At 39.3% G+C, this 23,828-nt stretch overlaps 1 protein-coding gene across 1 annotated transcript in view; it reads left to right on the forward strand.

Moving 5' to 3' along the window:
- Positions 1-20,633, forward strand: part of orc1 (origin recognition complex, subunit 1) — a 41,710-nt gene extending 21,077 nt beyond the window's left edge. The window contains exons 11-16 of the mRNA XM_073063002.1: positions 12,675-12,782; positions 17,512-17,661; positions 17,872-17,991; positions 18,165-18,334; positions 19,073-19,160; positions 20,233-20,633. Of these exons, the coding sequence (XP_072919103.1) occupies positions 12,675-12,782; positions 17,512-17,661; positions 17,872-17,991; positions 18,165-18,334; positions 19,073-19,160; positions 20,233-20,427 (831 nt within the window). The 3' untranslated portion in view covers positions 20,428-20,633. The remainder of the gene's footprint in view (positions 1-12,674; positions 12,783-17,511; positions 17,662-17,871; positions 17,992-18,164; positions 18,335-19,072; positions 19,161-20,232) is intronic.
- Positions 20,634-23,828: the final 3,195 nt, after the last annotated feature.

Genomic DNA, 23,828 nt, shown 5'->3' on the forward strand with positions numbered 1-23,828 from the left:
GTTCTGCCAAACCAGACAGATCATCCATGTCCAACCCTGGACCTTTTAACAGCCTTATCTGTTTCTCATCTTTACTTCGTGCCTCTATAAATTTCCTCCTGGCTAAGGGAAGGTCTACCTCCTCTCCCTTACTCTCTTTCACTTTCCTATTCTCCGTTTTACCACCCTCTAAACCTTCTTGGTACAGGGTCAGTAAAAACGTCTCGGCCAAATCGATACTGGCCTGATTTAAGCTGGTCTCGTTCTCAGCTGCCTTTCTCGACATGCTGCGAGTGATCGCGCATGCGGGATAGATCTTGGAACCTAGGGGCGGGACCTCAACACTTACAGACTGGCTCGGCAGCTCCATGGCCGACCAAACGTCACCACCAGCTAAATCGTTACTCAGAAGGACGTCCACGTCAGTTCTCGGGAATTCTGATCGCACCCCTATTTCAACTGGTCCAGATACCAGCTCACAATTTATAATGATCCTATGCAAGGGCACCACTTCTGTCCCTTTTCCTATGCCTCTCAAAGCTACCTCTCCAGTCTTGCGACCAAAACCTAGTACCTTATTGCTAATCAATGACAGTTCAGCTCCCGTGTCTCTCCAGATCCACACTGGAACTGGTGTGTCTCCCTCTCTCACAGACACGGTTCCTTCTGAAATACATTTCTCAGGCCCTTCTTGTACTCTGTCTACCTGGGGCTCTCTCGTCGATTTACTGATCACCACAACACTGCTGCTTTCCATTTTCCTGTCTCCTTCCTCGGAGCAAAGCACTTAGATGCAATATGACCCACCTTTCCACAATTAAAACAGGTCAAGCCAGGACCTCTCCTGCCGTCTTGCCTCTCCTCAATTTTACCACTAGCTCCCAGCGGGATCTCTACCTCAGCCGGCGGGCTTTTTCTACCGTTCCCACGGTCTCTCTGGTAACTTTTATTCGAGGAAAAATTTGTCTTGTGGGTTAGGGCATATTCATCTGTGAACCTAGCAAATTCGGATATGGACTTATTCGGCTTCTCATTCAAATACATCCGGATATCATCCGAAACACAACCTTTAAATTCCTCAATCAGAATTAACTCCCTGAGACGCCAAAAATCTTCTTCCACTATTTCTGCTGCACACCAGCGATCCAAGAGCACACCCTTCTCATAGGCAAACTCGGTATACGTCTGATTCCACCCTTTCTTTAAATTTCTGAACTTTTGTCTATAGGCTTCAGGTACCAATTCGTAGGTCCGAAGAATGGCCTCCTTTACTTTCTCATAATTCTCTGACTCTTCCTCCTCCATGGACAACGCCGCATATGCCCGTTGTGCCTTCCCTTTTAACACACTTTGTCTTTCACTCTCTTTCAATCTTTTTATTAATATTTAGAATATTATGAATGAGATACAATTCAAATAATGGTAAGGGATTACAAATATATAGACTCCCATTATACATAAAGAAATACATAAACAATGAATACAGCATAAGTAAGTTTCCCAAAACATAAACCATATAGTATATATATGAACAAGGTAAGTTTAGATATTCCATAATATATAGTATAAAAAAGAGAAAAAAAAATCTATCTAAGAAAGTTAGCTAATCTACTAATCTAGTATCAAGAAAAAGAAAAAAAAACAAAGAAGAAAAAAAAATAAAAAAAACTTTTAAAAAGAGAAAAAAAAAAGGGCTGTTTTTTAAAAAAGTATAAAAGTATCTCACGAGTATACATAAACATCAATGACGTCAACTCCGATCCTCTCAACATACATACGATTAAAGCTGAAAAACAAACCAATAAGCCCGGCACAGGGCCATTACATCATATGAAAATATTGAATAAATGGTCTCCATATCTTTTCAAATTTAATAGAAGTATCAAATACAGCACTTCTAATTTTTTCTAAATTTAGACATAACATAGTTTGAGAAAGCCAATGAAATACCATGGGAGGATTAATTTCCTTCCAATTCAACAAAATAGATCTTCTAGCCATCAAAGTGAGAAAAGCAATCATTCGACAGGCGGAAGGAGATAAGTGAAGTAAGTCCATCATCGGTAAACCAAAAATTGCGGTAATAGGATGGGGTTGTAAATCAATGTTCAATACCGCCGAAATAATATCAAAAATATCTTTCCAATATTTTCTCAAAAGTGGACATGACCAAAACATATGAGTTAAAGAAGCGATTTCTAAATGACATCTGTCACAAATAGGGTTTATATGAGAATAAAAATGAGCTAATTTATCCTTGGACATATGGGCCCTATGTACAACCTTAAATTGTAATAATGAATGTTTGGCACATATAGATGATGTATTAACTAATTTAAGAATTCTATCCCAATTCTCAATAGGAATAATAAGATTAAGTTCTCTTTCCCAATCATTTTTGGTCTTATCAAAGGGCACTGAACGTATCTTCATAATTATATTATAAAGTTTTGATATAAGCCCTTTTTGAAAAGGGTTTAATTCAAACAAACTTTCCAAAGTATCTGAAGACAGAGAATTTGGGAACGAAGGAAGTACCGTACTTAAAAAATGCCTAACCTGTAAGTATCTAAAAAAAATGAAATCTAGGCAAATTATATTTATTAGCTAGTTGCTCAAAGGACATAAAACAGTTGTCCAAAAATAAGTCGGAAAATCTCAATAATCCCTTAGTTTTCCAAGCCAAAAAAGCATGATCTATAATTGAGGGATGGAAAAAACAATTAGATACAATAGGACTATTTAACACGAATTGAGTCAACCCGAAAAATTTCCGAAATTGAAACCATATACGTAAGGTATATTTAACTATCGGGTTGTCAATTCGCTTCGGCAATTTAGAAAGAGCAAAAGGGAGAGATGTCCCTAAGATAGAACCCAGAGCATAAGCAGAAACCGATTTGGTTTCCAAACTCACCCAATGAGGGCCAAAAGGACCATCCCATTCTTTCAACCAACATATCAAATATCTAATATTAACTGCCCAATAATAAAATCTGAAATTGGGTAATGCCAACCCACCATCCTTCTTTGTCTTCTGTAAGTATATTTTACCTAACCTGGGATTTTTATTCTGCCATATATGAAGAAATTTTTGAATCAACATTAGTAAAAAAGGATTTCGGAATAAAAATTGGTACCGCTTGAAAAACATAAAAATTTAGGTAAAATAACCATCTTAATAGCATTAATCCTACCTATCAGAGATAAAGATAATGGTGACCACTTAGTAAACAAACCTTTAATCTGATCAATTAAGGGTAAAAAATTAAACCGAAATAATTCTTTATGGTTTTTGGTAATTTTAATCCCTAAATAAGTAAAAGAATCATTAGCTAATTTAAAAGGTAAAATACCATAATTTGGGACCTGTCTATTCAAAGGAAACAATTCACTCTTATTAAGATTTAACTTATACCCAGAAAACTCACTAAATTGAGCCAACAATGATAAGACTGCTGGAATAGATTTCTCAGGATTAGAGATGAATAATAATAAATCGTCTGCATATAAAGATACCTTATGAATATCTGTTCCACGATTAATACCCAAAATATCCTGTGATTCTCTGATGGCAATTGCCAAAGGTTCTAAAGCGATGTTAAATAGTAATGGACTAAGAGGACAACCTTGTCTAGTGCCCCGAAATAAACGAAAAAATGGAGATCTTTGATTATTAGTAAACACCGAGGCTACTGGAGTTTGATATATCAGTTTAATCCAAGAAATGAAGGTCGGACTAAAATTAAACTTCTCCAACACATAAAATAAGTAGGGCCATTCAACTCTATCAAATGCTTTTTCCGCATCTAATGATATAACACATTCTGAAGTATTATGTGAAGGAGTATAAACAATATTCAATAATCTCCTAACATTGAAAAAAGAATAGCGATTTTTAATAAAACCGGTTTGGTCTTCCGAAATAATTTGGGGTAATACCTTCTCCAACCTAGAAGCCAGCAACTTGGAAAAAATCTTAGAATCCACATTCAATAAAGATATTGGTCTGTAGGATGCACAATCAGTAGGGTCTTTATCTTTCTTCAGTATTAAAGAAATGGAAGCTCTATAAAAAGATTGTGGCAACTTCCCCAATCTAATTGCTTCTTCAAACACCTTGCATAGCCAAGGAGATAGAGTATCAGAAAAACATTTAAAAAATTCTACTGTATACCCATCTGGACCTGGTGCTTTCCCAGAATTCATTGAGGAAATAACCCCTTTAATTTCCGCATCCGTAAACGGAGTATCTATTACTGAAATATCATCAGATGATAGTTTTGGAAAATTCAATTTCCCGAGAAAATCACACATGGTATTATGATCCTGAGGGAATTCAGATTTATACAGGGAGGTATAAAAGTCTTGAAAAGACTTATTTATGTCATCATGGTTAACTATCAAATCCCCATTCTGCTGTCGAACCTTAGTAATCTGGCGTTTAACTGAAACATTCTTCAGCTGACTAGCTAACAGTTTTCCTGATTTATCACTATGTATATAGAAATCAGATCTGGTTTTCATTAATTGATTTTCTATCGGAGATGTAAGTAATAAACTATGTTCCATTTGAAGTTCAACCCTTTGTTTATAAAGTTCCATGCTAGGAGTAGTCGAATATTTCTTGTCAATCTCTTTAATTTTATCAACCAGTAAAAAAGTTTCCTTCTTAATGCGTTTTCTCAGACCAGCAGAATACGAGATAATCTGTCCACGTATATACGCTTTTAAAGTGTCCCAAAGTGTTCCGCATGTGATAGCCTCCGTGGAATTAGTTGAAAAGAAGAAATCAATCTGTTCCTTCATAAATTTAATAAAGTCCGGTTCTTGCAATAAGGTAGAGTCAAATCGCCATTGTCTAGCATTTAAAGCTGTATCCGTAAAATTAATAGAAAGTTTTAATGGAGCATGGTCAGAAATAGCTATAATATCATAATTACAACCAATTACCGATGGAATAAAACAAGAGTCAATAAAAAAAATAATCAATTCTCGAATAGGAGTGATAAACATGTGAGAAAAAAGAAAACTCTTTGTCATTAGGATGACAAAATCTCCAAATATCAAAAACTCCATTATCAGTCAAAAAGGAGTTAATACAAGAGGCCGACTTATTGGGTAGAGTCTGAATAGGTGTAGATTTGTCCATCAAAGGAATTAAACAACAATTAAAGTCACCACCCATTATTAACTTATATTCATTTAAATTAGGTAAAGAAGTAAATAAGGACTTAAAGAAATCAGGACAATCCACATTTGGGGCATAAACATTAACCATAGCAACCTTTTTATTACCGAGTAAACCCGTAATTAACAAAAATCTACCATTCGGATCCGAAAGGATATCGTGTTGAACAAATGCAATAGAGGAGTCAATAAAAATTGAAACTCCCTTAACTTTGGCATTCGAATTCGAATGATACTGTTGACCCCGCCAAGACCTAAAAAAGCGATATTTGTCCTCCTTCCTCACATGAGTTTCTTGTACAAAAATAATATGAGCATTAAGTCTTTGGAATACTTTGAAAATCTTCTTTCGTTTAATCGGATGGTTTAATCCATTAGTATTCCAAGACACAAAGTTAATGGTTTGAACCATGTTTCTAAAGTCATCCCTTTGGTATATAAAGGGTTAACCATGTTATAAACTCATGCATCCGGAAGAGGGACAAAAATAAAGAGCGGACCCGGAAGTGACGACATCGTAGACATATTTGTAGTTCATGAACAGCCCAAGTAAAAAAACTAAAACAAATTGATAAGAAAAAAATTAAAAAAGAAAACAGACCAACCCCCACCCCCGTATGAAAAAGAAAAAAAGCCAAAATATGGCTAGAAAAAAGAAAAAATGAAACTAACTCTACCCCCATATCAGCGGCAGACCACTCCGTGTTTAACGGATATATATAAAAAACCACCCGAACTTTAAGAATTATGATCGCAGTACTAAAAACTGCGCTTCTTAATATGCTGAGTTGTAAAGAAAAAGGGAATAAAATCATTAAAAGTTTATAAATCGGGTTATAACCCAAACAAATCAAGAAGTATTTAAACTATGATAAGCGATGCATTATAGGAAGAAGACGAAAAAAGAAACAATAACGCCATCTTAAACTAAACCAATACTTTACAAAAAACCATTATCTTGATATTAAACAAAAAATTCACTTCGAAAGGTTAAAAATATACCTTCAAGGGAACAAAAATAATAGACAAAAATATAGTATAGTAGTTAAAGTGTATAAGACAGAGCGATTAATATAACGAAAACACACTTTAACTTAAGTATGAAGTATAGGATAAACCTACACCAATAACCAGAGACTAACCCTGGTTTAAAAAATCAAAAACCATCTTTCACGATCAGAATCACTCATTTACTGGAGAGTAGTAACTGTATCAGTAGGGAAGTTCTCTTCCAAATACTTTTTCGCTTCAAAGGTAGACAAAAATACTTTACGCGGAGCATTCGGGGGGAGATCCTGAGCTTCGCCGGGTATAAGAGCGCAGGTTTTAGATTTTTCTCATAACATTCAGACATCAGAGGTTTAAAAAGCAGCCTTTTTTTCATGACTTCTGGGCTGAAATCCTGGACCAAACGAAAACAATAATCACGAAATTTAATCATCCCAGCCCTTCGAGCTTCACGAATGAGTTGTTCTTTATCGTGTACGTAATGAAATCGGACGATTACCACCGGGGGCTTATCTGAAACCGTCGGTGATCGACTCCAAATTCTATGTGCTCGGTCAAGTAGCGGAGGGTTTACTGGAAAAACCGACGGAAACACATCTTTTAGAAATTGAGCAAAGTATTTCGAAGGATCGCCTTGTTCTATGCCGTCTGGGAGACCAAGTATGCGTAGGTTCTGTCTTCTGGACCGATTCTCCAAATCGACACTCTTGGCTTTAAGTGTCTCCACCAATTTAATAGTCGAAATTAAATCCTGTTGCAATTTTTCAATTGTCAAATCTCGTTTCCGCGCTTCCTCTTGCAGCAATGTGATAAGCGCTTGCTGCTGGTTAATTACTGAATCCGTCTTAACCATATAATCTTGAAAAACCTTTATGTCTCGTTGAAAAGCCTGACGTTGTTCCTCAAATTTTTTATCCAAAAGCTCCATAAGCAGTTCATAAGTTAACTCAGTGCGTTGCGGTTGAGCTGGCTTCTTTCCATTACCGTTCGGGTTTCGCCCCGGTTCTCGTCCTTTGGATCTAAGAGCCATTTCTGTTTGCATATCTTCCAAAATTCACGATAAAATCTTAACAATAAGCCCGAGAAAGTAGCAAAAGTCTTTTGGTATAGGTAACAATAAGTTGAATAAGGGTGATCAAAGGTTAAAATAAGTAAAGATTATGGAGCGGATCTGAAACAGTACTCACTCCATGAGCGTCTCCCGCTGACAACACACTTTGTAACAACGCCACCCACTACTCTTTGGGCCACTTCTGACTCACTGCCACCTTTTCAAAATGCAAGAAATAACTATCAACATCCGTCTCCTCGAACGGAGGTACTAACCTAAACTCCCTACTAACATTAAATCTCTCCTCTCGATCTGACCCTTGAGCTCTTCGCTCTTGCCTTAACTTCTCCACGTCCAGCTCATGTTGCCTCTGTTTCTCTGCCTCCCTCTCCTTTTCAACTCTTTCCTTCTCTTTCTCAGCTGCTTCCAGCTGTTTTAACTGAATTTTATGCTCCCTTTGTTTCTCAGCTCTTTCCTGCTCTTTTTCAGCTGCTTCAACTTAGTTTCATGTTCCAACCTTAATTTCTCCAACTCTAACTGAGCCATCCCATTAGCTGGTGCCTTTACAGAGATATTTTCCAATACCTCAGCAGAAAACACATTCTTCACAATATGATACAGATTTATGGCCCTTCGCACCTCCCGGTTTTTCATCAACAACCTCACCTCTGCGAGGTTTAGTCCTTTCGCAATATTTATCAATTCCGACTTTGTGGCCGCCTCTAGCGCCTCCAGAGTCGGGTTTTCTATAAATTCATCCACGTCCATCTTTGCTGGTTTCCCGTCTGGTTACCCACGCAACCAGATCCAAGTTTGGACTTAAAGCCCGATTCACTGGCCCTCCAATTTGGTATCAAATCCCGAGATGAGGCCCCCACTTTGTTACAAAGCCCGTAACTGGGTCACTTACCAGCAAAGATAGAGAGGTCCATTGAAGTCTGATGATACTATTTTTAACAGCATTTATTAGTAAAAAATACACAAAAATAATATCAATGCAAACATACAGATAATATACGTCGTCAATACTAAATCTAAAAGTGCGGGTATAATAATAATCAATAAGAAATAAGCTCTATCGTTGTCTAGGGGATAATGTATTGTCCGATGGAAATATAAAAGTCACTCAGTTCATTCAGGCTGCAGCCTTTGGTTGGAGAGAGAGAGAGATTTTTGAGAAACTTGCCGGCTTTTCCTTTTATGATTTCGATCCTTTGGGAGTCCCGTTGGGGTGGCCGTTCACTTGTGGCCTCTCCTTTAGCTAAAGCCGTTCTTCCGTGGTGAGACCGCCAATCCCAGGCAAAGGGAAAGGACGCACACGAGCCCCCCACCGGCTGTCGCTATTAAATGCTGTCACGGGATTTCTAGCGTTTCTCCTGGTGCGTCTAAAGGGGTTGTTCCCCAGACCCTCTTTTATCCTTACTCACGGGGTCTCAGATGTCAATCAGGTTGGGATGATGCAATCCCTCAACCAGCCCACTCTGGTCATCCCCTGAGGGGCTTCAATGAATAGTACAGTACTCCATACACAATTCCGTCTCCAAGAGACAATGGCCGTTATCAATGGCTTTGTTTCGCTGAGGCCAGGACACATTCCAAACCTTGTGGATTCTGCGTGTCTCTCTCTCATTTCCTGGGTCCCAGACCCGAATTAATAGCGATCTTGCGATTCTCAAAAAGGAGGGGGTGACTTTGTACCCTTCGGCCCCTCAGAGTTGTGGCACATTCGTAACACAAGCAATCCTTTTTTCTAAAACTCTACTACCTAATTCTACGTGCCACCCAATAGGGCATCATCCTCTCTGTGTGCAGCCTCTCAATATTCCCTCATAATCATATTACAATAAGGTCACCTCGCTTTATATTCTTATTATCACCATTGAGTTACAGGCCCAGCCTGTTTATTTGTTCTTCATTTTCCGGTACTTTCGTCCGAGGAATCAATGTTGTACACCATCTCTGGATTGTATTCTCTTTTTGAATATGGAGAACAAAACTGCACAGAGCTGTTGGTGCAATCTTCAATGAAAAAAACATAGGCATGTATTAGACAAAAAGGGGACATTCGGCTGACATATAGAATAGGGTCACCCATCTAAAACAGATTATTTGAATTCTGTTTTCTCTGAAGGTCAGTCTTTAGGCCCATCATTCTTGAGGGACCCATCATTCAATATCGGAGCAGGTCTGAAGGGCCAAGTTGCCAGCTCCTGCTCTTCATTCCTTTTAAGAATGTGGTACATTTCAAAGAAATCTCCTCTCATACTTCTAAACTCTGTAGTACACCTTAGTCTGTTTAATCTCAAGCCCCACTGGGTACAATCTGGGGAAACTTTTTGCTGCATTTCTTCCATAAAATAATAAATCTTTCAAATACATATGTGGAGCCCAGAGCCATACACAATGTTCCAGATTTAGTTTCACCAGAGTTCTACACAAATTAGACTGAGATGCCTTGAGTTTGTGTTCAAATTCTCTAGATTACAGGTTTCCCCCGCAATCCGAAGGTAGAGCGTTCCTATGAAACCGTTTGTAAGCCGAAACGGCGTAAAGCGAAGAAGCAATTACCGTTAATTTATATGGGAAAAATTTTTGAGCGTTCCCAGACCCAAAAAAATAACCTACCAAAAAGTTTCGAGACCGAAACTGGTCTCGGCCCTAAACGTTGACTGCTCCTTTCAACCGATGCTGCCCAACCTGCTGTGTTCATCCAGCTTGTTTGTACGTCTTGATTTGACCACAGCATCTGCAGTGTACTTTGTGATCCCTACATCCCACTTCCCCCCTCCTTCATGAATTTTCAAAAATCTTCTGCATTAGTATTTAAACTTACGATAAGTCTAGATATGCTAGAAATGTCAAATACTAGGGGACATAGCTTTAAGGTGAGAGAGGGGATTAACAGTGCAAGTTTTTTTACATAGAGAGCAGTAGGGTCATGAGCTGTGAGGGTCATGTTTTTTGACTTCTCCAGTGCATTCAACACCATCTGCCCTGCTCCGCTGGGTGAGAAGCTGACAGTGATGCAGGTGGATGCTTCCCTGGTGTCATGGATTATTGATTACCTGACTGGCAGACCACAGTACGTGGGCTTGCAACACTGTGTGTCAGACAGAATGGTTAGCAGCACTGGGGCTCCGCAGGGGACTGTCCTGTCTCCCTTTCTCTTCACCATCTACACCTCGGATCAGCAAGGGAGATGAGGCTGAGTACAGGGTGACGGTGGGAAACTTTGTCACATGGTGTGAGCAGAATCAGCTACAGCTTAATGTGAAAAAGACTAAGGAGCTGGTGGTGGAACCTGAGGAGGGCTAAGGCACCGGTGACCCCTGTTTCCATCCAAGGGGTCAGTGTGGACATAGTGGAGGATTACAGATACCTGGGGATACAAATGGACAATAAACTGGACTGGTCAAAGAACACTGAGGCTGTCTACAAGAAGGGTCAGAGCTGTCTCTATTTCCTGAGGAGACTGAGGTCCTTTAACATCTGCCGGAAAATGCTGAGGATGGTCTATGAGGCTGTGGTGGCCAGTGCTATCATGTTTGCTGTTGTGTGCTGGGGCAGCAGGCTGAGGGTAGCAGACACCAACAGAATCAACAAACTCATTCGTAAGGCCAGTGATGTTGTGGGGGTGGAACTGGACTCTGACGGTGGTGTCTGAAAAGAGGAGGCTGTCCAAGTTGCATGCCATCTTGGACAATGACTCCCATCCACTCCATAATGTACTGGTTAGGCACAGGAGTACCCAGAGACTCATTCCACCGAGATGCAACACTGAGCGTCATAGGAAGTCATTCCTACCTGTGGCCATCAAACTTTACAACTCCTCCCTCGGAGTGTCAGACACCCTGAGCCAATAGGCTGGTCCTGGACTTATTTCCACTTGGCATGATTAATTTATTATTATTTAATTATTTATGTTTTTATATTGCTATATTTCTACACTATTCTTGGTTGGCGCGGTTGTAACGAAACACAATTTCCCTTGGGATCAATAAAGTATGTCTGTCTGTCTGTCTAGTGCCTGGATGCATTGCCGGGTGGAGACAGATGCGATAGTGGTGTTTAAGAGGCGTATAGACAGGCACGTGAACGTGCAGGGAGTGGAGGTGGGTTTAGTTTAGCAAGGTCAGCAAGGGCCCATTCCTGTGTTCCATCTGATAGGTGGCACTTTTACAGTAAACATCTCACTACTATATGAAAGTATTAGTTGAGATTACAGAAAATCTGCAGCAGAGATGAAAACTAGTCCTGATTTGACCACACTAACCAGGTGTTTCAGTTTACTATGGCACGCGGAACATACAGAATTCAGGGTGTACATTAGTCATTCTAAATGCTCCTTCATGTATGACTCTTAAAAGTATTATGTCTTTTATTTCTACACAGTGGATTCTAGTTTACTGGGACCATATATTTTTGCCCATTTAAGCTGCTGCTCCAATTAGCAGGTTTCATGGAAATAGTTGAAAAGGGCGAAAAAAGACAAACTACTCTTTAACTGAGTAACACATTGTGTATTTAAATCAAATACAGAACAAATTAGAACACCACTACAGTACTATAGAACTGTGTAATAGTTATCGATGGAGGAACTCGTCCAGTATATGCTGCTGTGTGGTTCTGATTAACTGTAAAATCAGCACAGGGACCCAGTACAGATAACGGACTGCCTTCACACAATGCTTTCGACAATTGCATCCTCCAAATCCTCGTTTTCATTGTGATGTTCAAGATGATTTTCGATACCTTTAAAATTTTTCATGGTTTCTAACTTGCTGAAGCAGTTAAATCATTTCATTTTCACTCCTGGTTATTTCTCACCAACTACCAGTGACAAAAATCACTGCTTTTTGAATGCAATTACTCACAGCTGACACTATTTGAAGGCTATTTGCCCTATGCACAGTGCAGTGACTAACAGCAACATAAGTACACATGAGTGACACGAGATAGAAGCTGTTGAGCAACAGTCTCCTGACCCAATTAAGCAGCATATTGTACAAATAATGAAGGGTATCTCGGTTATTTCCTTGATTAGTTTTTGTTCTTTAAGAATTTCCTAAATAAATGGCTGTCCCAATTAACCAATGGCCCAATTACCAGTATTCTATATAAAATAGATTATGAAAATGTGTTGCCAATTTGGTTCAGTTAGATGCCCTATTGGAAAAAAAAACTGGGAAGCATTACTGAGGTGGTGCTGTTGAAATATCAATCCAAAATCATGTGCTTGTAAAGGATTCAGTATTACAATTAAGAAAGCTCTTTTGCTGTCCAAGACAGCGTTTTCCTTCAACCAAGACCATCAGAACAATTTTGCTGTGAAAATTGCCAGTGATAGAATGTCTATACTTATCAGCAATTTAAGCATTTGTAAATGTAATTTATTATACCTTTGTATCAGCAAAGTTGTTTTTTTTTAATCCCTCTTGCTTGCTAGCTATTGACGGGGCAGAAGGCCACTGCCGACCATGCTGCTACGTTACTGGAGAAGCGATTTGGTACGCCAGCTCCGAAGAGGGAGTCCACAGTATTACTGGTTGATGAGGTGAGGATCTTCTGCAGTTACGTTCAAAGATGTCACAAGTTGGAAGAGTGAACAGGAATCCTAGCAAGAATGGTCCCTTCTGTTTGCTGAAGAGGGAAAAGAATGGATGATGTGTCAGGTGGTGATGTCTTATTGAAGGTGACTACACCCCAGGGTTCTGAAAGAGGTGGCTGAAGAGATTGTGGAGGCATTAGTAATGATCTTTCAAGAATGGTCCTGGGGAACTGGAAAATTGCAAATATCACTCCACTCTTTCAGAAGAAAGAGTGGCAAAAAACCCCAGGAAAATTATAGGCTAGTTAGCCTGACTTCAGTAGTTGGGAAGTTGTTAGAGATCATTTATAAGGATGAGGTTTCGGGTTACTTGGAGGCACACAATAGAATAAGCCAAAGTCAGCATGGTTTCCTCGGGGGAAATCTTGTCTGATAAATCTGATGGAATTCTTTGAGGAAATAACAGGCAGGGTGGACAAAGGCGAGTTTGTGGATGTTGTTTATTTGGATTTTCAGAAGACCTTTGAAAAAGGGCCACTCAGGCTGCCAAACAAAACTATTGCCCATGGTATTACAGAAAATCTACTAGCATGGAGAGAAGATTGGCTGCCTAGCAGGAGGTGAAGAGTGGGATTAAAGGATGTTGGGATTGCTTCCTTTTACATTATATGTCATTGAATTGGATGATGGAATTGATGGCTTTGAGGCCAAGTTTGCAGACAATATAAAGATAGGTCGAGGGGCAGGTAATGTTGAGTAAGCATGGTGTCTGTAGAAAAAACCTAAACAGTTTAGGAGAATGGGCAAAGAAGTGGTAGATGGAATATAGTGTAGGGAAGTGTATGACCATGCACTTGGTAGAAAGAACAGAAACATAGACTATTTTCTTAATGGAGAGAAAATTCAAAAATCAGAGGTACATTGGGACTTGGGAATCCTTGTGCAGGATCCCTAAAGATTAACTTGTAGACTGAGTTGGTAGTAAGGAAGGCAAATGCAACGTTAGCACTGATTTTGAGAGGGCTAGGATGTGATACTGAGGCTTTATTGGTCAGACAGCACTTGGAGTATTGTGAGCAGTTTTGGGCTCCTTATCAAAGAAAAGATATGTTGACATTGGAGAGGGTCCAGAGGAGGTTCACAAGAATGATTCCAGGAATGACACGATTAACATAAGAGAAGCATTTGATAGCTCTGGGCCTGTACTCACTGGAGTTTAGGAGGATGAGCAGCTATCCCATTAAAACCTATCAAATATTGAAAGGCCTTGATGGAGTGGACATGGAGAGAACGTTTCCTATAGTGGGGATGTCTAGGACCAGAGAGTACAGCCTTAGGATAGTAGGGAATCTCTTTAGAACAGAGATGAGGAGAAACTTTTTTAGCAGGGGGTGGTGATTCTGGAATTTACACAGATGGCTGTGGAGGCTAAGTCATTGGGTATATTTATGGCAAAGGTAGATAGGTTTTTATTTCCCACTCTGGCCTCTTACCTCTTCTCCTCACCTACCTATCACCTTCCCCCAGTTCCTGTCCTTCCCTTTCTCCCATGGTGCCCTCTCCACTCCTATCAGATTCCTCCTTCTCCAGCCCTTTACCTTACCTATCACTTTCTAGCTAATCCTCCTTCTCTCCCCCCCCCCCCAATCTTTTTATTCTGGCGTCTTCTGCCTTTCTTCCCAGACCTGAAGCGGGGTCTTGGCCTGAAATGCCGATTATTTATTCATTTCCGTAGATACAGCCTGACCTGCTGTGTTCCTCCAGCGGTTTGTGTGTGTTGCACTGGATTTCCAGCATCTGCAGAATTCCTTGTGTGTGTGATAGGTTCTTAATTATTAAGGGTATAATGAATAGTCTAATTCTGCTCTTAAGTCTTTGGTCGAGGTGGTGGTGTTTTATTGAAGGTAGAAGGAATTATGGAGGATGATCTGTTGGACTCAAGGTATCGATGAAGGGAAACATTTGTTGCCAAAGGTGAGAGGAGAGAGTGTGAGTGTGGAAATGCTGGAATTGGAACATATGAGACGGAGCCCTGTCAACTGACGGAGCAGCAACCATGGTTATGGCAAAAGGAAGACCACTGTAAGAACTGGTGTGCTCAAGTACGGTTTCTGGTTTAACCTAAGAGGCCAAAACAACAGAGCAACACAAAGGCATGGTTAAAAACAAGAAGAAAAATCCTCAGTAAAATGATTAGGTGTAGTAATGGTCATTTGATAAGGTGCTGCCACTAACGGGCTTAAACAATACTATGTGCCCCTTCAGACAACCATGGAGCCCGTGATTTTCCTTGGCAGAACCCAAATTAGGTTATTAGTCAAATGTCAATGGTAGGTAGCTGGATTGTTGACACAACTATTACTGTTTAAAGTTCACTTTTGTGCTGTTCAGCTCTTGTTGCATGTAAACACATTCTGCTTCATTTTCTGAGGAGTTCCAGATCTTCAGTGGACATCCCTATTTGGGGTCTTGAAGAACAGAAAGTCACTAATTGGGCTTGTGACTCAGGCCTCGGCCTACCCTGGGGGTGAAATGATTCAACTCTTAACAAGCCACATCTATATTCAGTGGAGATTTTCAGGCTTCATTCTCATAATTTCAATTTTACTTTCACATTATGCTAACTGCTCCCTTGATGTTAAATTTATCTTTTTGCCTTTTCTCCATCTGAGAAGGTAATAAGCCTCTAAAGAGATCTGGAGTTATTTGTTCTGAACAACTATAACCTTGCGTATCATTGAGTAAATTATTGGTAAGTGGCACTCCAAGCACTGCTGACTGTATCTTCCATCATTTTGTTGACTGATTAGCCAGATAGGCTATCTATCTGGACTAAGTTCACAAAAGGTCTTTGAGGACAGGATATATTGGTGCACATTGTCACATCAGTGCTAGTTAGCTTTATTACAGTAGTGTGGCTAAAGGTGCACCTGGCTCTGGGACATGTATATTTGTGTACAGCCACAGTATTGTCCTGTCCTGTCACCTTTGCAATATGCAGCCATTTCCCAAGGTCATGTGGCAGGCTTGGTGGGGGACGTAACGTGGAGCTGAGGATGATGACATGGCTGGCACCCTTTCCGTTTGAAGCGCTGGCGTTCTTGCTGTGGACGTCGCTGGAGCTGTACCTTCCCACAGGGTAACTAGCTGTCCACTGCAGCTGGATGTGGCAGGGTTGCAAAGCTGTGATCAGATTTGTTGGTCACTGGATTGCTTAGCTCCGTCTAATGATGTCACCTCCAGTGTTTAGCCTAAAGGCCTCGTTTTGCATCTTCATCAGCTTGGCATCTCGTTTTTTTTTTTTTGGTAGACTTGGTGTTGCTTCCAGAATGCGCTTCTGCGATAACCGTTATCGCAGGGTTCAACACTTGAGGTTAGTGCTGAGAATCCACTCTTTTGTGGATCTCTAGTTTTAAGCCTCTTAGACCTATTCCGAATATTTCCAATTTGACATATTTTCATACACTGTAGAGAGTATCCTCATTAGGAAGATGGTTTCATTATTGTGAGGACTCTTAATCAATATTAAGAAAAATAGATGTCTTTTCTGAGGATGTGGTTAAATATAGATGACCTTCATGTAGATAATCTGGATGTTGCTACATCCCTTAGAATGAAGCTGGCTTGAACACTGATGGTGCTGTTGTGTTTGTGATGAAGCCCCCTAATCAGAGTAGCAGCCCTTGTTATTCTCCATGTTCTTGCAAGTCCTTTTCGATGTTAAGGAGGTCTGATTCATCATGTGAGATGGGAAGTAATCAGCAAGAAGGTTCTTTACTTGGGCTTGTATCGAGGGTCTACTGATGTCAATGTGGGGACTTGCTGCAATTCCTGCTCCTGACTGTATATCACTATGCTGTCACCTCTGGTGGGACAGGGTAGCCAGTAATTGTGGTAGAGATTTGCTATAATGTATGGCCTTCAGAGTAGAATTAACTAATGTATAGGACAAGTGTCCCAGTGTAGACATGTCCTGAAATGTTTGTGGTGCGGATTTTATGGCAGTGGACCTTTTGTGAACTTAGTCCATTGCCCAAGTCAATGCCAGCTGTCTGGCCTTTCTCCTTCCATATCATGCTCTGATACTAGTACAACTGAGTGCTTGAGTGAAGGTGATGTCCTCATATCCTCACAGGAGCCTGGTGAATCAAATGAGTTTTAATGACATTCTTGTAGATTTTACTGTGTTAGCTTTTTATTCAAATTATTTACTTAACTAAATCTACATATCTCACTTGCTATGGTGGGACTTGCATTCCAGTTTCCTGATACATGGTGGCCAGTGACATAACCACAACACTGCTGTCCCCGTCGGCCAAAAAAAGCGCAGCAATATTCAGGAAAACGTAATTTCCAAGCTATATATTACTGTTGATTTGTTGCTCAATCAATTATCTTAGACTCTCTGCTTTCACACATTTGAGGAATGATTTAACCACAGTTAAGAAAAAGATGCACCTGTAACTTGCCTATGGCATTTCTCTGAAGTACCATGAGATGTTAAGTACACTACATAAATGCTGTTCTTGACATACTCCAGATTCACACTGTCTCCAGGCAATCTGGGAAGGACCCATACATTGTGTTTTTGGATATGTATAAAAGAAAGTATCCAATTTTGGAATACTTTCAATAACAATGTTGCTGATAAATGTCAAGTAAGAAAATCAAAGATAGCCCGCTTGCTTTTTGCCCTTGCTCTGTAACCAACACCCAAGCTTTGTGTTTCTTTTAGCTTGATCTTTTATGGACCCGGAAGCAAAATGTTATGTACAATCTCTTTGACTGGCCCACACGGAAACAGGCAAAATTAGTTGTTCTGGCAGTAGCTAATACGATGGATCTTCCAGAGAGGATCATGATGAACCGGGTGGCAAGCAGACTGGTGAGTCCATTATTTACAACAAACTATTAAATGTTTTCTTGGTATTCAGTGTAATGTTATTAGTCATTCTGAATTCAGTCTTAATCAACATACAATAATAGCCTCTTCCATGGTTTGCATTCTTTTCAGTGACATGAAATTTAATTAACTGTTGCACTGCATAATATATGTAGATTTAGTGAGATAATGAAGTTTTTTTTAAAAATGTAGGGCCTGACCAGAATGTCCTTCCAACCGTACACCTATAAACAGTTGCAGCAAATCATTTCTTCCAGACTCAACCGATTGAAGGCTTTCGAGAATGATGCAATTCAGCTGGTAGCCAGAAAGGTGAGTGGCATCTGGTTAAATAAAACTGGAAATTATGAGTGAAATCAAACGCAAAGTATTTTTTTTTAGTCTTTGCTGGAGATGATGGTGAAACAGTAAGCATGACCAGTAATGAGAGGAGTTGGTGGTTTATTTTTCAGCATTTGAATGGTAGAGTTTTTTTTGTCTTACAGGTAGCAGCTCTGTCTGGTGATGCAAGACGTGCTCTGGACATTTGCAGAAGAGCTGCTGAAATATGTGAAAACTCACTGAGCCAGAAAGCTGCATCTAGCCTTGTAGGAATGCCTCATGTATTACAAGCTCTTGATGAAATGTTTTCCTCTCCATATATAACTGCTATAAGGTCAGAAACTAAATTCTTTGTCTCTATCTTCGTTTATTGTAAGTGAGATGAAATCTTGTGTTTTTTTTTAAATAGTGACGTTATAAGGTGGCCCGTATCCTAATGCTTTAAGTCCGTTTCAGCTATCAGATTGTATTATTCATGCTTTTTGTAGGGAAGGACTGTGGGGAGAACCTCACCCCTCTTTCTGTCTCTACAATATGAAGTTGATTACATTTCAAAAAATATTTGCTGTTTTTGCAGTTTCTGACCTGGATGCAAAAGGAGCTATCTTAATAAAACTTTTTTTCTCACACTATCTCCAAAATTTAACAAACCTTTAGTCTCTTAATCAAAGATTTCTATATCTGAGTTGTAGCAGTGTTTTTCTAAGGTACTTGTGAAGCATTTTTAGATGATAAAAGGACAATATAGATGCAAGTCCTTAGTACAATTCAGCCTGAAAATATAAAGGAATTATAAATAAATAGTATTCAATAACCTTTCAACCCCATATGAAAAAATATTGATATTTCAAACATGATGACTTCATTTAAAAATATGAACACATAGTGAATTGTTATGTTAACTCTGTACTTAAGCAATCAAGATAATTATTTACAAATCTGCTTCAAGTTAAAAAAACAAATAGTGATTTATTTCCTAACCTTATTTAGTTAAGGGATTAGATATTAATTTGAGGCTTAGATTCAAAGAAAAACATTTTCTTTTATTCAATATGTTGTGTTTGCATTGCAGGAATGCATCTGTTCAGGAACAAATTTTTATGAAGGCAGTGCTTGCTGAATTCCAAAGGCTCGGTCTGGAAGAAGCAACATTTCAGCAGGTTGTATACAACACTTTGCTTAAAATGCTCATACAATATTTGCTGAGAAATATTTAAGTTTAATTTTAAAATGCATGAACAGAAAGGAGTATAAGTAATTGAGCGCATGCACAAAGATATCATAATCTTTAAACACTGTGTAGACCATGTTAATTCTTGGCAATCTATAGAATTACTTGGAAATTTTTGGAAACTCATTTACATTTTGATTTGAGTGAGTGAACCCAGCAACATTTGGCAATCTGTATACTATTTTATGTAAGAAACTAGTTATCAGATCATGAGCAAAATTAGTAATTAATTGCCCTGGATTTTGATAATAAATCTCAGGAATTTCCCACTGTCTGTTGGCATTCTCAAAAAAATGTACCATTAGGCTTTCAGATTCCTTTGTGAACAAAGAAGTCCTGTTTTTGCCTACAAGCTTTGGCAGCAGTTTCTCCACTCTGCTTCCAAATGGTTCAATGGCAGAGAGAGCTTCCTAAGATTTCCCAGAATTTGTACGAAGGCATCTGTTCTCTGATGTTGTGCCAAGTTAAACCTGGCAATGGATTCTCAAGCCTATTCATTTAAATGGAGATTGTAGTACAATAGGCTAAAAAGGGGAGGTGGTTAGTTGGAATTGTTAAAATATTTCTGTCTTGATGCTTTCAAGCTTGAGATGGAACTTTGCCTTTGTCAAAGGCTTCCGTAGAGATTGTGAGAATAAAAAAAAATCCATTGACTTTTAGTTTCTAAATTAATGCTTGGAGGTTGCTGGTTCGTCTGACAAAAGGGGGAATTGGTAGCAAGGGAAAGTATAACCAAGCTAAAAATGAGTGCAGCAGTGTTAGGAACTCAAGTTTCTAATATATTTATCAGAAATTACAAACTGCCTTTCATATTTTGTGTAGAAGTCATATCAAGAACTTTGGTGGTCTCAGGTAGAACTTTAGAGACTAATTAATTCCTCATTTAACTGTTTCGCTCTTCTAACATCTCCTAATAAAACATCCTGTTTGTACAAATTGCCAACAGTGAACTTGCAAAACATTTTATAAACTGTTCCCTTTACCATTTTTTTTTTTTGCAGATTTACCAGCAGCATATTGGACTATGTAGAATAGAAGGTCTGCAGCCGCCAACAATTTCTGAGACTATGCTGGTTTGTACAAGACTTGGAGCTTGTCGGCTGCTTCTTGTTGAATCCAGTAAAAATGATCTTCACCTGCGAGTTCGATTGAATGTTAGCCATGATGATGTAATGTATGCTTTAAAAGAAAACTGATTTGTAAATATTATGCAATATGGAATGTTCAGTATGCTGAAGCGTATGTTGCTATTTTAACTCTTAACCAATATTAATTTTTTTAACAAATTTAGGTTTTCAAAGTTTTTACTAATTTATTTTGAGCAGTTATAATAAATAAATATCAACTTTGCTTTGATTATTCAATAAATAAGGCGGCAAATATTAAAGCTTTCAGACAAAAATGTAACTCGGTTCATCATTTTTACTTATAATGCGCATTATTCTTTAACCAAGCAATTGTGTCTTGTTCCTGAGCTAACACTGCATGAAAACAGTATAGTCTAGTTGGTTATTTAATTTTTCCCTTGGCTATGCCAAAACTGAGTAATCAAAAATGAAAGCTTTCTTTCAGCTGTTCTGCTACCACATTATTGGTTTTTGGAGTCATTTGTTGACTGAAAGATTTAGAAGGTTAATCTCACATGATATATTACTGGGAGGACGGAATCTTATCCATACAGAGGCTGTATTGTCAGTTTTTCAAACTGTAGCAAGTGGCTCTGGAAGCAGTGAGGGTTTTATCAACTACACAATCCAAATGAAACTTTTAAAGTTAAAGGTGCCTAGAAGAAAAATTCCAAGATGTTCACCCAACCTACTTTTCAGCCAGAAAAGGGCTCCTAAGCCTCTGTCTTATGTTGCCATGAAATCTCAGTTGATGGCAAGTATACTAGTGTAACTGATTCACAAGTTGCAGACAAAACAAATGGAAAATCGCCAGTCTCGTAAGGGAATGCCACTGAATAGTGCAAATAGACAGGGTGGTGTAAGCTGTAAATGAATAGGTTCTAGTATTTACATCATCCCCACCTCAATCCCACATTTCCTTTCACCCAACATCATTATAAGCTGTCCACACAACTAAGTTTTCCATTGATGTAAATAAAAGATAACTTTGAAGCAAATGAAAAAAAGTGAGAAGTGGATTACAGAACAAGAACACAGAAGGAATTCTTCACTTGGTACTGCAAATTCTGAAGTGTTAAATCAGGAGGAATGATCGCTGTATTGATTTCTTTGGAATTTGTAAAGTTGATATCAGAGCTGGCCTTTGAAGAATACTTCTTAGAAATATTTTTGCACACATGCGATCACTGAGGTTTTGAAGGCTTTTGTTTTTGCAAATTAAAAAAATAAAGAAAAAAATAAAGAAATTTGAAATTATAGTATTTTTAAAAAAGCTTTGGAGGGGGTCATCCTGGCTCAGGGTGTCTGCTCATGGCCCCAGGACTAATCTGGGCTGGATGTTGATTGCAGATTTTTACCTTCATGTTCCTTAGATCATGTTATAACCAGTACAGTGCATCATGGGTGTTAGTGCACATTGGATAAATTATTGTAGGAATCAAGATGCCGAGACACAAGTTCAAATGCAACCACCGAAAATGGAAAATATAAATTTTGTTAATGAGATGATCTGGAATAAATGATCAGCAACTGTGACCATGAAACTATTTGAAAGCTGCAAAAGCCAAGGTGTATCATCAATGTACTACCATGGGGAAGAAGATCCTCTCTACTCTCTACTCACCATAAAACTTCACTTCAGTATTCACTACGGAAAAGGATCTTGGCAATTGTAGCGATGACTTACAGTGGACTGAAAAGCTTGAGTATGTAGATATTAAGGAAGAGGATGTGCTGGAGCTTTTGGAAAGCATCAAGTCGGATAAGTCACTGGGACCGGATGAGATATACCCCAGGCTACTGCTGAGCCTCTGGTTATGATCTTTGCCTCATCAATGGGGACAGGAGAGGTTCCGGAGGATTGGAGGGTTGCGGATGTTGTTCCCTTATTCAAGAAAGGGGAGCAGAGATAGCCCAGGAAATTATAGACCAATGAGTCTTCCTTCAGTGATTGGTAATCCTGAGAGGAAAGATTTATGAACATTTAGAGAGGTATAATTTGATTAGGAATAGTCAGCATGGCTTTGTCAAAAGCAGGTCGTGCCTTACGAGCTTGGTTGAATTTTTTGAGGATTTGATAGAGCAGTAGGTGTAGTGTATATGGATTTCAGCAAGGCATTTGACAAGGTACCCCATGCAAGGCTTATTGAGAAAGTAAGGAGGCATGGGATCCAAGGGGACATTGCTTTGTGGATCCAGAACTGGCTTGCCCACAGAAGGCAAAGAGTGGTTGTAGATGGGTCATATTCTGCATGGAGGTTGGTCATCAGTGGTGTGCCTCAGGGATCTGTTCTGGGACTCCTACTCTTCATGATTTTTATAAATGACCTGGATGAGGAAGTGGAGGGATGGTTTAGTAAATTTGCTGTTGACACAAAGGTTGGGGGGTGTTGTGGATAGAGTGGAGGGCTGTCAGAAGTTACAGCAGGACATCAATAGGATGCAAAACTGGGCTGAGAAGTGGCAGATGGAGTTCAACCCAGATAAGTGTGACATGGTTCATTTTGGTAGGTCAAATATGATGGCAGAAGATAATATTAATGGTAAGACTCTTGGCAGTGTGGAGGATCAGAGGGATCTTGGGGTCCGAGTCCATATGGTGAATTGGGCTTCGTCAATCGTGGGATTGAGTTTAAGAGCCCAGAGGTAATGTTGCAGCTATATAGGACCCCACTTGGAGTACTGTGCTCAGTTCAGATCGCCTCACTATAGGAAGGATGTGAAAACCATAGAAAGGGTGCAGAGGAGATTTACAAGGATGTTGCCTGGATTGGGGAGCATGCCTTATGAGAATAGATTGAGTGAACTTGGCCTTTTCTCCTTTGAGCGACGGAGGTTGAGAGGTGACCTGATAAAGGTGTACAAGATGATAAGAGGCATTGATCGTGTGGATAGTCAGAGGTTTTTTCCTAGGGCTGCAATGGCTAGAATGAGAGGGCAGTTTTAAGGTGTTTGGAAGTAGGTACAGAGGAGGTGTCGGGTAAGCTTTTTGTGCAGAGAGTAAGTGGTGGGTGCTTGGAATGGGCTTTTGGCAACAATGGTGGAGGAGGATACGATAGGGTCTTTTAAAAGACTCCTGGACAGGTTCATGGAGCTCAGAAAAATAGAGGGCTCTGGGTAACCCTAGGTAATTTCCCAGGTAAGGAACTGTTCAGCACAGCTTTGTGGGCCGAAGGGCCTGTATTGTGCTGCAGGTTTTCTGTGTTTCTATGTGCGATGAAATGTTGAGACTTAACATTTAACTTAAAATAGAAAGGGATGGGTAGACATCACACTACAATTAGTACTACAACTAGATCCAGAACAAATCTTAAATGCATGTCACTTTATATACAGTGGCATGCAAAAGTTTGGGCACCCCGGTCAAAATTTCTGTTACTGTGAATAGCTAAGCGAGTAAAAGATGACCTGATTTCCAAAAGGCATAAAGTTAAAATGACACATTTCTTTAATATTTTAAGCAAGATTAC

Source organism: Hemitrygon akajei, chromosome 12, assembly GCF_048418815.1.
Source record: "Hemitrygon akajei chromosome 12, sHemAka1.3, whole genome shotgun sequence".
NCBI lineage: Eukaryota > Metazoa > Chordata > Chondrichthyes > Myliobatiformes > Dasyatidae > Hemitrygon > Hemitrygon akajei.